We start from the raw sequence: 17,226 nt of genomic DNA, 5'->3' as shown, positions 1-17,226 counted from the left end.
GGGAACGAAGCGCGGGGGTGTGTGCGGGGACAGCGGGGGTGCGGGCGTGGGGCGCGGGGAGCACAGGACAGGGCGCCGTGGGACAGGGGGTGTGTGCGCGCGGGGCGGGAGGTGCGCGAGCGGCGGGACGTGTGTGGGGTGTGCGCGCAGTGGGGCGGGGGGCGGGCGGGAACGGAGCGCGGGGGTGTGTGCGGTGCCGTGGGGCGGGGGGATGAGCTTGGGGTGGGTGTGCGGCACACGAGCCATGGGATGTGGGGTGTGCGCGCTATGGGGCGGGGGGGACGGGTGAGATGCGGGGGGCGGGAGGGCTGAAAGTGCGGGGCGCGGGGTTCCGTGCGGCGGGGCAAGGGATATGAGCTTGGGATGGATGTGAGTTACACGAGCAATGGGATGTGGGGTGTGCGTGCAGTGGGGCGGGGGGCGGGTGGGAATGGAGCACAAGGGTGCAGCCATGGGCGGATGGCATCCCGGGATGTGGTATGCGCGTTCAGTGGGACAGTGAGTGGGGCGAGCACGCAGCGGGGTTTGGGGCACGTCTGCAGCAGGGGACAGAGGTGCACCCAGCCGGGTGTGGGGGGTGTATGCCATGGGGCAGGGGGTGCAAGTGCCATGGGGCGCGAGGTGGGTGTGATGGGCACGGAGATGTGAGTGCGGGAGGGGGGTGTTTGCATAACGGGGTATGGAGATGCTCGTGCAGAGGGTTCGGGCTGCCCATGGAATGGGGTGTGTGGGTGTGCGTGCCGTGGGGCAGCACGGCGGTAAGCATACCCCGTGGGACACGGGGCACCCGTGCAGTGGGGCACAGAGGTGTGCGTGCCAGGAGAATGCGTGCAGTGCCCAGGCGGTGGAACACCCTGGGAGGGAGGCGTGTGCGTGGGCAGTGAGCGGGCCCAGGGGGCTGCAGATGTAGGGCAGAGGGCTGTGTGCGTTCAGGGGGCAGCGGGGATGGACGTCCTATAGAGAGGGGCGAGTGCACCCAGTCGAGCGTCGGGATGTGCGGGGAGAGACATCGGCGGGAGTATCTGAGGCGAGGAGCAGGTTATGGGGCACGGGGAGCTGGCTCGGTAACCGGTGTGCGGAAGGGTTTGGATTAGGGTGCATCCCCTGGGGAGGGGGGGCAGCTGGCCGGGGGCTGCCGGTACCGGGGGCAGCGGCGGGGCGGCCGCGGGAGCTGTGCGCGGTGCTGACCGCCGGCCGCGGAGCTGTCCCCGGTGCTGACCGCCAGACGCGACCTGGGGCTGCGGTCCCGGGAAGGGGGTTCCGGGGAGGAGGTCCCGCGACGGGGGTCCCGCGGCTCCGGCCGCTGGCCTGGTGCGGAGGGCCTTTTGCTTTTTTCCTTCACCTCACTCCGCTTCCATGAATAGAAATCCCTCTCCATCACACAGCAACCCTGCCGTGCTCTGGCCGCACCGCCACAGCACTTCAGACTGACCCTCTGCCTGCAGTCAGCTCCCCCCAGCTTGTCCTGGCCGAGTGAGCATGGGGGGGACCGCGCTGCGACTGGACAGCTCCGAGTGCTTCGCCCCATTCTCCCTCCTAGAGTTGTGTTCAACACCTTCTCTGGGGTCCCCTGCCAGGTCGCTGTCCCCACGTGGGGCTGTGGAGTGACTTGGTGGTTCCCGGTGGGGAAATTGGGATGGGGTGCTCTTGCACTGAGGTGACAGGTGTTCCATGCCTGGCTTGTGTCGGCTGGGAGTGAAGGGGAGGGGGAGCTGCCTTTGTTCCAGGCAAGGGAGCAGATGCATGTCAGTGTACAGCCGGCTGGGGCTGCACACACGCAGCACAAACACACGTGCACACAAGCACATGCGCACACTCCCGGCCAGGAACACGCAGTGCAAAGCAGACCCTCGTCTCAGCTCTTCCACTCCCCACTGGACGAGTCCTCCTGGGCATAGCCCTGCTCCCACCCCATCCTCTGCTGATCTCCCCCTTTCCAGCAGCTTGTGAGGAGGTGCATCTCATTCTTGCTGCATCTCTGGGGAATAATAGATGGGTCTCCCAGGCTGGCAGTGGGGATAGTGGGATAATGGTAGGGTGAAATTACAGCTGCTGTCTAGAGACCTGCTCTCCCCTGTCTCTACTGTGCCAAGGAAGTAGTTGCTGGGGCTCCTGGAAATCTCTGGAAATCGAACAGCCAGGCAGCTGGGCAGGCGGAGGTGGCCCCAGTGTGTACCGTGGGCTTGCAGGAAGTGTCTGTCAGACATGGGGCTGTGCACAGCCATGCACACCCATGGATGTGGGTGTGCACACCTCCACTTCGCTGTGCATGCAGACACCACCCACGTGTGCATATGTGCACACATATGTGCACCATTCCTCCCCCACAAACTGGGAGGCTGTGCAGGAGGTGCTCTGCTCGCTCCTTCTCGCAGGTCTAATATGGGACTCTGCACTTTATGATGGGCTCTGTGCTGAGCCACCCTAGCAGGTAGAGAAGGTGGAATCTATGTTTCTGTGGGAGATGACCTGTTAGGGCATGGCTGAAGCCATGCAGAATGTTCCTTTATTACAGGTAAAATGTAGGGAGCAGAACATGAGCAGTGGGGACCAAGGGCTCCTCAGGCTCCAGAGGATCAATACCCACAGCTCAGTAAACTGGGCTCTAGGCAGTGCTGAACCAGGAATGATGCAGACAGTGTCAGGGCTGGGAGACACAGCCGGGCACAGCTGACACCAGCCCTGGGGACTCACCAAAGTGGCATAGTCCCAGCCCCTCCTGCCTTCAGGCTGCTGGATTTGGGACATATTGAGAGCCTGGATGGGTGGGCCTTGCCTGGGAGGGGTGCTGCACAACCCCTTCCCCAACCCTTCACCCTACTTAGAGCCCCTTGGATCTCCTTTGCAGATGGGCTCTTTGTGACAGACTACTTCACCCGCACACCACGCAAGCTCAGCCCCTTCCGCTCCTTCGCCAGCATTGAGCTCTTCCACTTCCACATCCCTGAGGACACAGTCATCGCTGTCTGGAACCTCATCACTTTCAAGGAGCAAGGTGGCACCTTTGGGGATCAATGCCCAGACCGTAGCATCACCGTGTGAGTAAGCAGCCTGCTGTGTCTGTTTCCTGCCTGCCTCTGCCTGCCCCTGCTGCACTTGCCTGGACTTGCCCCAGAGCCTGCCTGCTCTTGCCTGCTTCTAACTTGCACAAGCACATGTACAGATAGAGTCAAAAAATCACAGGATCATAGAATGGTTTTGGGTTGGAAGGGACAGTAAAGATCATCTTGTTCCAGCCTGCTGCCATGGGCAGGGACACCTTCGCCTAGACCAGGTTACTCAGAGCTCCATCCAGCCTGGCCTTCATGCACACACACATGCAGGTATACATGTGTGCACAGCTACATGCACTCATATATATGCACACACACATGTGGTTTACACACTGCCAACTGAGTACCACGAAGATGCTCTCTCACTCCTCAGTTCCCCCACTGGAGAGGAGAATTGTGGAAAAAAACCAAAACAAAAGAAAAAAAAAAACAAAAAAACCCCTCATGGTTGAGATAAAAATGGTTTAATAATAATAAAAAAATGCCAATAACACTAATGATGAAACAACAACAGCAATAATAATAACAGTAGCAACAAAAAGGAGAGAGAGATGTAAAACCCAATAAAGACAAGTGATTCACAACACAATTGCTCAACATGCGCTGACTGATGCCCAACCTGTCCCCCAGCAGTGACTGGTGGCTCCGTGCCAACTCTCCCCAGTTTATACACTGGGCATGATGTTCTATGGTATGGAATATCCCTTTGGCCAGTTTGGGTCAGGTCTGCCAGCCGTGTTCCCTGTTTCTTGTACACCTGCTGACTGGCAGAGCACTGGACACTGAAAAGTCCTTGACCTAGGTTGAGCCCTGCTGAGCAGCAGCCAAAATGCCAGTGTGTTACCAACATTATTCTCATACTAAATCCAAAACACAGCACTGTACCAGCTAGAGAGAGAAAATGAACCCTATCCCAGCCAAAACCCAGACAACATGCACGCTCACTCCCCATGAATCATCTTCCCAGGACCATTTCAGGCTCCACTCTTTTGTGCATCTCATACATGAACTGTTTTGCCTGAACACCCACTCAGGGAAGCTCACAGTCTCCAGTGAGGTCCCAGCTTACAGATGGCTTCCATGATGTCTTTAAGATTTCTAATAGCAGAGAGGAAAGACACCCACGTATAGGACATGTTGGCCCTGCCACGATGCCTAGCCTGCACCCTGCTGACTGCTGTCTCTCCCGCAGGTATTTCCGCTCAGGGGCTCCCTCTGTCATTAACCCGCTGCACACACACTTCCCCAGGGACACGGCTGTCCCTGGCTCCTTCGCACTGACCCTCACCTGGACCCTGCCCAACCGCACCACGGGGGTGTTCAATGTCACCAGCCCGCTGCCTGGGGACTGGTTCCTGGCTGCCCACCTGCCCAAAGATGAGGGCAAGATCTCTGTCAAGGTGAAGGGCCTGGAGGGACTGTGGGGTGGCAGGGCTCGCTGCAGGGCTCCTCTGGGGCCTGACTGCTCTGGGCTGGCAGTGCCCGGCACAGGTGTCCCAAGTGGGGACAATGCCCTGTGCGCTTTGTCTTGCACTGACTGTCTTGCTGGTGCAGGGGCTCTACGAGGAGTGCCAGTATCTCTTCCAGCCACAGCTCATCGTGCAGCGCCTGGTGAACATCGCCGTGCTGTACCCTGGTCATGTCACTGAGCAGAGCATGGCCCCCCACAACCGCTCCTGCCTCTACAAGTGAGTGCGAGAGGGTCTCCTAAGGAGGGGATATCTTCAGGGTGGGGAGCCGAGTCTCCCATCCCTCTGGCTTGCCTCCCCAACCCTCTTGGTCCATAGTGGTGGGCACAGCCTGACACTGCTGTCCTGCAGGGTGTTTGTGCCCAGCTACACGTCCCGAGTGCTGGTGGAGGTGCTGCGGTGCCGGGGGGCTGAGGGCTGCCCGCTCTGGCTGCGTGTGCGGGCCAAGGCTCCTCCCCTGCACAACTCCACGGCACTGGACTGCCGGGAACACAGTCCCTGCCAGCTGGCACAGGACCTGCCCTTCTGGCAGCACTGGTACTATGTGCTGGTGGAAAAACACCCTGGCGTGCCAGGCACCGTCTCCTTCCAGGTCACCGTGCAGCTCACAGGTGAGTGGGCACATGGAGGTGTGAGTGGGGACATGGTCTTGACTTGCTTTGATGACTGGTGGGGGGGCAAAGGATGCCCACAGGATTTGGCCCTCCTCTGCTGGAATGGGGACACTGAGAGGTGTTGGGGCTGGGTTGCAGATGGAGGTGAATGGTGGGCAAGAATGGGAGGTGGGAGCTAAGAGGGGGCAGGAGATGTGTGGTGCCCAGGCTGATGACTCTGCCTCTCCAGACTGTTCTCGACCCAGCCTGGCCCGGCCACCCTTCCTGCCCTCCAGCGCTTCCATGAACATGCCCCACTCCTTTGGCTCTGCGGGTGGGCTGGGGCTGGGGGACAGCCCTCCACCCACCAGCCCCAACGGCACGAAGCACCCAGTCCCTGTCCCTGTTGCCCCTCTCGCCGGAGAGCGGTGCTGGCCTGTCCGACCCACACTGCGCAACGAGCTGGACACCTTCTCCGTCCACTTCTACATCTTCTTTGGGCCCAACGTGTCAGTGCCGCCCGACCGCCCCGCTGTCTTCGTCATCAACCTCCTGCCAGTGCTGGACAGTGGAGGGGTGCTCAACCTGGAGCTGCGGCTCAACGTGGTGAGGTGGCCCATGCGCCCTGGATGGGGCAGGGAAGCCTGGAGTGGGAGGAGGCCTGGGAGATGAGTGATGTCAAGATTGCAGCAGGGCAAGGAACAGGATTTGGGCTGCTTTTGGGTCATGGGCCATGGTTGGGGAGCTCTTGGGTGATGGAGGACATATTAGGGTGCTCCAAGGGCAGGATGATGGTGTGGGTTTGGGATGCTCTTGAGTGAAGGACAGTGGGTTAGGGCACTGCTAGTTGATGTGCCGTGATACGAGTGCTGTCAGAGCAGGAGACATCCCTGGCACTGATTTAAGGCCATCTCCTCTGCCGCCAGAGCTCCCTGTGTGGTGAGAATGTGACAGTGTTCGGGTGCCTGAACCACGAAGTCCCCCTGACATCTGGTGACAATGCCTCAGTCACCTGTGAGACAGGTAGGCTGGGCTATGCATGTCCATCCTGCCATGGCTGTGGGGGTTGCACCCTCCTTGTGTCTGGGGAGAGGCTGGGTGGGGGTATGTGATGGCATGTGACTCTGGAGCCTGGCACAGGGCATTTGTCCCTGTCCCAGCTCTGCTCAGGGCAGGAGACTGCATCCAGCCCTGCTCACCCAGAGCTCTCCTGGCCCACAGAATCCCTGGCAGGCTTCCTGCTCTCTGTCAATGCCACCGCCAGCCTCAGCCGCCTGCGGATCCCCTACCCACAGACGGGCAGCTGGTACCTGAGCCTGCGCTCACTCTGTGCCACGGAGCACGGGTAAGAGCCCTGGCATGTCCCCTCCCTGTGCCCCCAGAGGGCTGTCCCCACCATAGCCTGTGTCTGTGTGCCCTGTGGGTCCGTGGGTGTGCCTGTCCCCTGCACTGTGTGTCTCGCTCATGTGTGTGCACGTGGCTTTGCGGGCTGCGTGTCACTGTGTGAGTGCTGCGTGGGCACGGATGGCTCTATCTCGCGTCTGCCTGACCATCTGTGGGTCCCTGCGGCTCTTCCCTCTGTCTCGCGGTTAGGAAGTGCCTGTCAGCTCGCGAACGCCGGGCATCTGTCAGTGCCTGCCCGTCTCCGCGGCAGAGCCCATCTCTACCCGCGCCCGGGAGGGGACCGGGCTGTCGCTGCGAGGACAGGGCTGTGCGTGTGAGGGGGCAGCTCTGGTCAGGCTAGGGCTCTGCTCGGCATCTCCAGGGACTTGTCGTGTGCCTGCATCTCTGCTTCTGGACTCTGTGTCTGCCCAGAGCCGTGAGAAGAAGAGAGGCTGGTGTGTGTGTGTGTGTGTGTGTTTGTCTGTGCGTGTGAGGGTGCGTGAGTGCGGGTGGTGCTGTGTTCACATTTAGTGCGCACATGTGTACAGCACTGCACGCATGTTTGAGTGCACACATGCAGGCAGCTCTGTGCTCGTGTTTGGGTTTGTGCAATCAGTCAAGGCTGTGTGTGTTCTGCGTGCACGTGTGTGCAGATTTGACCGTGTGAGCACATACATGGACATCAGACACACATGTAACCAGCACTGTGTGTGTGTTTGTGCATGTTGGGCTGCCTGCATGTGCACAGGCAGCAGTTGGTGCATGCTATCATCATGTGGGGCTGCCTGTGCTCCTGGTGTGCCAGAGCTAAGGAGGTGCTGGCTGTGCCCAGAGCCCTGTGCGTGGGCGACGCAGGGCAGTGGGGATGCTGTGCCTTCTCTGAATCCTCCACTGCATTTCTAGTTCATGCTGAGTTACCAGTTACAGTCAGTTCTTCCCGACAGGGTCACATGCAGGCATTGCAGGGCACTGTGTTTGCACAGCAAAATCCAAATGAAATAAGAGCCAGCTGAGTGTGTTGCTAAAGGCCAAGGGGGTCTAGGTGTGGCCGCATTCTTCCTGCTCACACAGGCTGGCACAGGCAATTGCTGCACACAGGATCCTTGGGGACCAGCTTTAAGCTGCCATATTTAGCACCAAAGCAGCTGATTTCTTCACTCTCCCAGTCCCTGGATCTCCCATCACCTGCCAAGTCTGGGTGCGATGGGTGGCTCTAGTAGAGGCAGGAGCTGCGCAAGGGAGCAAGGCAAGGGCTGACTCCCCTTGTCCTGCGCCACAGGTTTGAGCCCTGCACCAACGTGACAGCCGAGGTGTACCTGCGTGCCTACCTCTCTCCCTGCATCAACGACTGCGGCATCTACGGCCAGTGCAAGCTGCTCCGCACCAACAACTACCTGTACGCTGCCTGCGAGTGCAAGGCTGGTGAGAGCTGCCACTGCACCCAAGGATCTCCCCAGAACCCTCCCCTTCTCCCTGCGGGTTGTGCATCCCATTAGTCTCTGGAGGGTGCTGGAAAGGGGGTTCCCTGCTCCCTCCCCAGCCCCTGTGAGTGCTGCAGGGGTGACAGCGGCTCTCTCTGGTCACAGGCTGGAATGGCTGGGGCTGCACAGACAACGCTGAGGCTTTCTCCTATGGCTTCCAGCTCCTCTCCACACTGCTGTTGTGCCTCAGCAATGTCATGTTTGTGCCTCCCGTGGCCATTGCTGTCCGCAGCCACTACCTCATGGAAGCCGCTGTCTACATCTTCACCATGTTCTTCTCCACTGTGAGTGTCGGGTGGGGGCAGCTGAGGGGCGGGTGAGGGGCTGGGGCTGTGCAGGGCAGCTCTCACACTCTTTCCCTGCTACCCCAGTTCTACCATGCCTGCGACCAGCCAGGCATTGTGGTGTTTTGCATCATGGACTACGATGTGCTGCAGTTCTGTGACTTCCTGGGCTCTCTCATGTCCGTCTGGGTCACCGTCATTGCCATGGCCCGGCTCCAGCCTGTGGTCAAGCAGGCAAGTGTGGGGAGGGGAGCATGCAGGGCAGGATGAAAAGGATTTGTCTTGACAGGTGCCCCACTGCCCCACAGGTGCTGTACCTGCTGGGGGCCATGCTGCTTGCCATGGCTCTGCAAATGGATCGCCACGGGCTCTGGAACCTTCTGGGGCCCAGCCTTTTTGCTTTGGGGATAATGGCCGTCGCCTGGGTAAGATGTTGTCCCTTATGTGCCCACCCTGGCTTCACTCAGCATCCTGCCCAGCCATCTAGCCCTACTGCAGCATCTCCCCTCTGCTGCCATCACCCTTCCCCATGAACCCCTCGCCCTGGCTCCTGGGGGATGTGGCACTGTGGCACAGGGGCTGTGCCTGTCCCTGCTGCGGCTCCCTCTCCCAGCCTATCGTTTCCCCACCACAGACGGCTCGCACTATCCGGCGCCGCCACTGCTACCCGCCGACCTGGAAGCGCTGGGTGTTTTACCTGTGCCCGGGGGCGCTGATTGCGGCGGCCGCCGTGCTGCTCTACGCCTTTGTGGAGACAGAGGAGAACTACTTCTACATCCACAGCATCTGGCACCTGCTCATCGCCGGCAGCGTCGGCTTCCTGCTGCCACCCCGTGCCAAGACCAGCCGGCGCCTGGGGCCGCTGCCCCGGCGCAAGGGATGTGGGTACCAGCTCTGTGTCAATGAGCAGGAGGAGCTGGGGCTCGTCGACCCCGCCGTGGCCTCCATCAACAGCATTTGTACCAGCTGATGCTGACGGCAGCTCAGACTCCTCCAGCATGGACAGCACCCACTCTCATTGCTGGCCACCCACCCCTGGGAGTGCCAGGACTCCTCTGGGCAGGCACACAGCCACCTGTGCCACCCTGTTCTTCCAATTACAGCCTGATTGAACTTGTTTCCAGGAGTTGCTGTAGCTCAGTCTGGGGCAGAGCTGGGGGGAGTTAAGGCCAAGCTGGGCCACACTCCTCTCTTTGCCAGCCATGGAGGTGCTGAGGGGATGTGGCTGGGTGTAGAAAAGGGGAATGGCAACAGTCTATGGCTCTCGCTTAGTGGTCTGTAGCAAGAGCTGCTGCTCTGCAGTAGCTGCTCTGGGGCTGACATAGCTCAGACACAGAGCAAGGTAACTGGCCAAAGGTGAGGACCAGGGGCTGCAGTCTTCTGGCTCCTGATAGGACAGGCTGCAGAGCTGGGATGACTTTGTTGGGTCACTGTGCTCTCACAGGATGGCCGTGATTCCTCACCTATGGATAGCTGTGCTGTGCCAGGGCAGCCAGAGTCCCCTGCAAGCCAGCAGGACCGTGGGGAGCCCACAGCCCTGGGGCAGCTGCCACTTGGGAATGATGCTGGTGCTGCCTGCTGTGGCAATGCACGGGTCTGAGAGTGCACTACTTGCAAGGGCCACATCCCGAAGAGCCCACATCCTGCTGGTGACACCACACTGCATGAGGCAGCCTGTGTCAGTGCCACACACGTGGCTACACCTGCCCAGAAGCAGTGGACAAGTGACCCTGTGTCCCCATTGTCGCCACCAGCCCTGTCTTCTGCAGGGCAATGAGCACTAGTGGGAGGAGGCACTGCACTGCGTGGACTGCACCCCCTAACCTGGTTGGGACAACACTGTCTTGGCCTCTGCTCCTTGTCCTGCCCCATGGTCAGACCTGTGGGCTCAGCACCCATTTCAGCCATCGCCACCGTGGTGTGGTGACAGACACACAGGTTGTATATGTGCCTCAAGGACAGGGTGTTTCCACTCCACTTCTCGGAGGGGTCAGGGTGGACTGAGGAAGAGAGGGGAAACCCCACTTACCCTTCTCACCGCTCTGGGGTCTGCCTCAACCTCCTGAGCTCTTCTAACCCTGCAGGGGTCTTCAAGGGTAAATCCCAAGGCAAAGCTCTGCATCCTAGCAGTCACATCCTGGCTCAGCAGAGCCCACCCGCCAGCAGCCGCCCTCCCTGTACCCCCGGGGACAGGCACAGGGAGATTTACTGGATGCTTAACAGGATTAGCAACTGCAGGCGGGAAGGCAGCTATGTAATAGGATTGCAATCTAATTAAAACTGCTGCTTGGGAGCTGGGCCCCAGCTGGCCAGAGCAAGGTGGGCTTGGGGGGACTGTGGGGGTGACTGGAGAGAATGGTGGGGTTGGGTTGGGCAGAGCAGAAGAGGGGATGAGCTGGCAAGGATCGTGGTGCTGCTGGTGGGTTCAGGGCTTTCTGCCTCCATTTCTGGGGTTTGTTGGGGCATATGGCTGTGGGGAGCCAGCCTGGTGTGGAGCCAGCCTGGTGTGTCCTGGGCAGTCTGGGCAGGAGCCCCAGTCACTGTACAAGGACCGAGGGACCTGCATCTGCCACTGTCCTTCACCAAAGAGCTCACTCTCCAGCCCTATCTCTGCTATACAAAATGCCCTGTCTGGTCTGGCCAGGCGGCTGATTAAGGATTAATTTTTTAATTAAAAACATTAGTCATTTCACCAAATGCAACCTCGCATCAGTAGCAGACCCCAGAGAATGAGGAGCTCATCTTTAGCTTTCACATCAGGAACATACTGGAGTGCAGGGCACACTGAGCACAGCGTGGTCCTACACCAATACACCCTGATTTCATGGGGATGTTAGTGCTCCATGCAGCATCTTACCTGTCCCTCAGCCCTTGGCTCACTGCAGAAGTGCAAACCCACTGCTTGTCCAGTTTGTGTAGACCCCTACAATAACAGAGCCTGCAGGGGGATGAGCTTTCCCCTTGCAAGCAGCTGCGCAGCTCCTGGCCTGCCCCACGGCAGACACTGTGGGGTGACACATGCAGGCCTGGACCCCTGTCAGAATTTTTAGCAGGGTTTTTTAACCCAGGTTTTGGCAGGGTTTTTAGCTGTCAGAGATGCCCAGGGAAGCCCGTGGGAGCCACGCACCAGCTCTGCTGGACTCTGCTTTCCCAGGCTGGCGGTGCAGCTCAGAGCTCCCTCTCGTTTTAATTAAACCTGCAACTGCATTTTTCATCTCAAGGACAGGCCAAGCATCCGACCGCGCTGCCTGGGAGGGAGCTCGGCCAAGCAGCACTGGAGTGGATCTAGGCCCTCTCTGCCAGCCCAGGTCGTCCCCAGGGGCCCATAGGTTGCCTACTGAGAGCTTGGAATCCCCATCCCCACTTCACTTCCCAGTCCCAGTGGGGTAGAAACCCATCCTCCTGCTCAGGAGGATGGGACATCTCTGGGGGCGCTGAGGTGTGCTACAAGTACAGAAGTCCTGCAGGATGGAAAGGTTTTTGCACCGTTCTCCTGGCACCAAGCATGGACAAGCTGCTCTCCCTTGCGGGACGCCCAGCACAGGTGTGTGGGTGCCTCTCCCACCAGGCCTGACTGGGAGCATGCTGGGACACACATCCCCTCAGTCACCTCCCCTTCATTGCAGGGTCAGGAGCACCAGCCTGCTGGTTCCCACTGGTCTGGGTGAGCCTTGCTCTGCCCCAAATGGCCTCCAGCCTCTGCCTCATAGGGATGCACTTGGGGTGAAGGCTGGACTCTGTCTCACCCTTCTGCTGAGAGAGCTGGGGTGCCTGTGGCTCCCACCCCCCAGCATAAACAGCTTTCCTCATGCTCCATCCCTGCCTCTGCCAGGCACAGCAACCACATAACCATGGCAACAGTATCCCTATAACAGCCAGGTACATCTGACATCCCCATGGCAACTGACTCCCGGAACAGCCGGCAAAGAGCTTCGCTTCCTCAGTGATGGGGAGGGATGTGGGGGTCCAAGCCACACCACAGCAGGTGGTGTCAGGAACCTGGGGACAGACGCGGATGGGAAGAGCTTTTGAGCCGAGACCTGAGGCAGCACAAGACTTTCTGTTCTCTGTCCTGACGGGAGGCTGAGGGCGACACAGGGAATACATGAGAAGGGGCAGCCCTGGGGACGGTATTGTCCTGACTCAGCCTCCTGCAACCCAGCCCCATTCCTACCTGCTGGGCTGTTAGTGCCATTGGGCCAGCATTCCCTGCTTGAACAAAAGTTCCTTGGAAACGTGTGTCCCAAAAGCCAGGAGTGTGCTTCCTTCTGTAACCTCCTCCTAACCCAGATCCCCACTGCAGGGATGCTCTGCCTGTTGCCCACACCCTGCCCTCCCGGGGGAGCTGCTGCGCTCTCCCACCATCGCCTGCTCATGTCTGCCGGGCCGGACTCACCATCCAGCATTCCTGACGCAGTCTGTCGTTGCAGACGGCAATTGCATGCCATGCAACTTTAATGTGTCAGGCCTGAATTATTGAGACCTGCAGCAGGCTGCGTGCACGCAGGCAGGACCCATCATCCCTCCTCCTCTCCCTCGCCATGCTCGCCCGAGCAGGCAGCAGCGAGTGGGGGCTGGCGAGAGGTCCCAGCTTTTGAGGTTTCCCTGGGTGCATAAGGGTGTTGTGCCCCTTGTGAACAATGGGGGCTGGGAGGTGTGGGTGGAAGGGTGGCTGTTAGTGTCACCAGATTGGTCACCTGGGGGTTGGTGGGTCCCCAAACATGATGTTATCTCAGTGGGGTACAGGGATGGGTGTGTAGGGAGGGACGTGCAATGCTTCTCTGCCCCCACCTCAACATTTTCTCCCTGTATCCTCATGAAACCTCATGTCCAGAAGCAGCAGATCTCCTAGGGCTGCCCTGGAGGTCCTCACCCCTCCTGCTCACTGTGCTGCCAGACTCCACAGTGATGAAGCCTTTCCACCTCAGTCAACGTAAATCCCTTGTGGGTGCAGCCAGAGCTTGCTCCCTGACCAGGCATGACTGTCACTGTGCCTCTCTGGGGATGATGAAGGGCTGGGAGGATGCCCCAGCTGCTCTCTTATTTTGCAATTTGCCCAGCGCACCCTGCAACCACTCGATGATTTTCTCATCAGAGTAGCAAGGCTTGACCGCCCTCCCCATGCAGACCCATCCATCACCCACAGCTGGCACCACCACACAGCTCACAGGCGCTGGAGCTGCCTGCCCTGCTCTGCCCCTGGCTGTCCCTCAGCCTTGCAGACAGTGGCTGCACCATGGCCAGCCTGGGGGAACAGCTCAGGGCTTGCAAAGGAACCCCATTTCCCCTGAAGCAACACACACACACAGACTGCTTGCTCAACCCTCCTTCTCTCTCATCCCCTAGCCCATGTTTCACACTCCCTGCTACCATCCCCAGCCTTCATCCCATGTCAGAGACCCCTCAAAGCTTCAGCTCCAGTCTGCAGGATGCTTGGAGAGGGCCAGGTGAGAGCCAGGCACCTGCAAAATGGGAGACACAGCTACAGACAGAGCAAGCCCAGCTCCAGCGCATGCTCCTGCTTTGCTCCTGCTGTGGGTATCTCTCAAGGTCCCTGTTCCCAGGCACACCTTCCCCACGGAACTCAGAGAGAATTGAGCATGACCAAGCTAGCCCAGAGAAGGGACAGGGGGTTCTGGGACGGATGTGGTACATCAGGAACCAGCATTGTACCAGCAGCACCCCTTGCCACAACACCTGGATGTGTGAAGAAACAACAGAACCAGAGCATTGGCACTGGTTTGGCATGAGGGTGTGGGTTCAGGGCCATGGAGATGAGGGACAAATGGCTTAGCTGTACCCATGGGGCCCAGAGTATTGCAGGGGGACTGTGTCTAGGGACAAACAGCAGCTGCCACTGGTTGTGTGGCTGGAGGGGAGCAGCAGACAGGAAAGGGGGACACTGAGACATGGGAAATCAGGAAAATGTGGCAGTGATGTAAAGCACCATGATTTTCAGCTGCTGTTAATTGAGTTTCTTGGAGCGGTTTGTGGGGGAGCCCAGGGGGGGGCCAGACTCAGGACTTTATCCCTGGCAATTTATAAGAGGGCTGTTGAAGAGCTGCTCTGTCGAGCGGAAAAACCACTTGAGTCGTGCTTAACTTCATCAAGGGAACTGCATAGAAATCAGGGAGCTTGCTAAGAGAAATTAATAGAGCAGCCAGGGGGGCAGACTGCCTGCAGACAGCATGAGAACTGCTCAGAGCCGCATGCTGGAGACTTCCAGTGAATGAACATGTCCTTTAACAAGATTTGCGAGGCCAGCACGGCCAAAGAGCAAAGCGGGCAAATGGGTGGGAAAGGTCATTCCTCAAGGAGGGGAGCTGCACCAAAATGAAGAGCACATGGAAGGGGATGAAGGTTACATGGAAAACCAGAGCAAAACAACACCCAGAAAGACTTTGAAGAAGAGCTTGGCAACAGCCTAAAATTGCAACTAATTTTGCAGTGCTAAATTTGAGGTATTACCATAGCAATGAGGCTTTGGGGATATCCAGGGGTGCATCAGAGTGCTGTGACACAGACCTACCCCTTTGGATGAATCTTGGGGTAGGACCTGTGAGTCCTGCAAGCCTTTTGTGCTAGGACAAGGAAGTCCTGTGTTTCTATCCCTGGAGCAGACATCCAGGGCCCACGAATCAACAGAGAGGGATGCTGCTGAAGGAGCAGCCTCAACTCATCCCAGACGGTGAGCAGGGGAAGAATCTCCCATGGGCTGCAATTGCAAGAACAAAGTCTACAAGTACAAAATGCAGCTGCACTTGCTGTCAAGTGATAGAAAACTAAGGCAGTTACTCTCGTGAGAAATCAGCCTTGCACCAACAGAAATCAAGCTGTTACACCAAATGCAATCCTGGATAAATTTATCTGAAGAAGCAAGCCTGCAGAGGAAGATAAAACCATGTTAGCAGAGGCTGAGAACATTGTCCATGGGATGCAAAGCCACTGTTCCCTTTATGGCTTGCAGATTAAAATTTTCTCTTAAAAAACATTTTCCCCCACTCAAATACTACCACTAAAATTTCCCTTGGGTCCCCAAGTGCTAAGCAATACGTCGTTATGTATGAACAGTGCTCTCAAGGGAAGCTGCACTAAAGAAATCACATTGAATCTTCCTGTTGGAGTGTGAGTGGTGCCTACAATGAGGAGAATATTGCAGTTTATTCTTATTTTATATAAGGATGCTTCACCACCTCCAGAGGTAAGACACAAGACTGTATTTTGAAGAGGAATATTTTTGGCTAAAATTAAATGGACTTGGAACAAGTGCAATCCAGAGGCTCCCGGCTCAGCAGGAGGGGAGGTAAGTCCCCGAGGGCTCTGTGTGCCAAGTCCTCCCGAGAAGCTTTGCCCCAGGGCTTGCCTGCAGTCAGCAAATCTCCTGCCAGCACAGCTACAAATCCCAGATGAGCCCATGAGGATTGTTGTTCTAATTAACTAATGAAGTCGTCTCCTGTTGGGAAGATGGATAATCTGAGCTGGAGGCTTCCTCCCTGTTGGGAGGGAGGACCTGGAGTAACACTCAGCCGCATTCTCGGGGGACCCCATAAGTGTTTGCACACCCAGGGATCGGGGTACAGTCCCTGATGCAGGGAGGTGCCAAGTGCTCCCAGACGCTGAGCATGTCCCTGCATCCAGCCTTCAACCTGCCTTCAAAAACCCCTGCCTGACCCCGTCCTCTTTTTAGCAGGTCCAAAGGCAGCCTGGCTGTTCTTATTCCTGAGTTTTCCCTTTGGTCTCATCATTTTCAGGCAAATCACAAGAGAAAAATTAACGTTTGAGGAGGGTGAAATCAGTGCAGGATCTTCCTGAGCCACAGCTATGAGCAGCACAGGAGGATCCACTTCAAAGGGAGGAGCCAGTTCATTAAAAAAGTGAACTAGGGCTTTTGATATCAAGATAAACATCCTGATACACTTCAAAGCAGCTTCCACTCCTTGTCCTTAGACACCCTCTCTTGCTTTACTTAAGTTCTGGATTTTGGAATTATACTTCTGCCTAATCCATCCTGTGCTGCATCCCATCTGGATGGTTGTTTGCCAGGGGAGATTCTGGATGCTGCTTTGTGGCATGTGAGACCTTCAGCTCATGACCATGAGCCCGAATACTGTTATTACCTTCTGTTCCACCTAAGAGTTGCTGGGGAAAGCTCTTACATTTCCATTGAAAAACATTGTGGTTTTGAAAGAAAGTGCAATAGGGAAGTGCCCAAAGGCCTACCGAGGTGCCTGATTGCCCAGAGGTCTTCATCCCTCCAGATACCCTGCCACCAGAGGCTGCAGACCCATCCCTGGCAGCTGGTTGGGCATTCAGCGATCTGGGAGAAAGCACAGGAGTGTGAACACTGATCACTTGCTCAGGGAGAGGAGTGAAGAGGTAGGAGCAGTATGTGGGAGTCCCGCTGCATCCTGATGTACCTCATGGTAAACCTCTCCTTCAGCATTTGGAGATCATGAGAAGGATTTTGCAAGGCTCAAGAGGCAGGGGGACTTTTCCTAATGCCAACAGCCCGAGATTTTGCTGTGGCTTTAGCACGGTGGCCACTGGAGCTGGGCTGCAGGGTGGGCCATGGCCACGGGCTCTGTGTACCCCTCACCAGGTCACCCCAGGGCTTGGGGTACTCTTTGGGGCAGGAAAGAGTAGAGGAGGGGATGATGCAGTGGGGAAGCCTCAGGACTGAGCATGCAGCTACTAGCAGGCAACTACAGACACACTACAGATACAGCTTAAAGCTGCCCTCAGGGCAGTCATTTGGGTCACACTCCCTGTACCCCAGGTTTGCAGGGTGGGACTGTGTTCTAGTAGGCACACACCTTCACCTCCAGGTCATAGTGTGGCTGTATCGGCTGGGAACAGAGTACAGGGACAAAGGGGTTGCTGCCACTGTTAGGCAACAACTTTATTATTTCAGTTCTTCCAATTATTATACATAGGCTCTGGGCTGGGGCAGGCCATGCAGGAAG

The 17,226-nt window shown here is 57.7% G+C and overlaps 1 protein-coding gene across 1 annotated transcript; it reads left to right on the top strand.

Annotated features, from left to right (window-relative positions):
* The first annotated feature begins 2,625 nt into the window (after positions 1-2,625).
* On the top strand, positions 2,626-9,516 carry TMEM8B (transmembrane protein 8B). Its single transcript, XM_027670439.1, has 12 exons — positions 2,626-3,038; positions 4,246-4,453; positions 4,608-4,741; positions 4,874-5,133; positions 5,366-5,721; positions 6,042-6,138; positions 6,337-6,460; positions 7,778-7,920; positions 8,085-8,263; positions 8,351-8,497; positions 8,572-8,688; positions 8,898-9,516. Exons 3-12 carry the CDS (start codon positions 4,710-4,712, stop codon positions 9,231-9,233), a joined length of 1,791 nt encoding a protein of 596 aa, XP_027526240.1. The 5' UTR covers positions 2,626-3,038; positions 4,246-4,453; positions 4,608-4,709; the 3' UTR covers positions 9,234-9,516.
* The last annotated feature ends 7,710 nt before the right edge of the window (positions 9,517-17,226 follow it).

The sequence above is a fragment of the Neopelma chrysocephalum genome, unplaced genomic scaffold (genome assembly GCF_003984885.1).
Source record: "Neopelma chrysocephalum unplaced genomic scaffold, ASM398488v2 Primary Assembly neopelma1_96845, whole genome shotgun sequence".
NCBI classification, from domain to species: domain Eukaryota; kingdom Metazoa; phylum Chordata; class Aves; order Passeriformes; family Pipridae; genus Neopelma; species Neopelma chrysocephalum.
This window is presented reverse-complemented; position numbering and strand designations above follow the sequence as displayed.

Coding starts and splice junctions, on each gene's coding strand:
- TMEM8B (XM_027670439.1), top strand. CDS start 4,710: ATGGCCCCCCACAACCGCTCCTGCCTCTACAA. Junction 5,722..6,041: donor TGGAGCTGCGGCTCAACGTG/GTGAGGTGGCCC, acceptor CTCTGCCGCCAG/AGCTCCCTGTGTGGTGAGAA. Junction 7,921..8,084: donor TGCCTGCGAGTGCAAGGCTG/GTGAGAGCTGCC, acceptor CTCTGGTCACAG/GCTGGAATGGCTGGGGCTGC.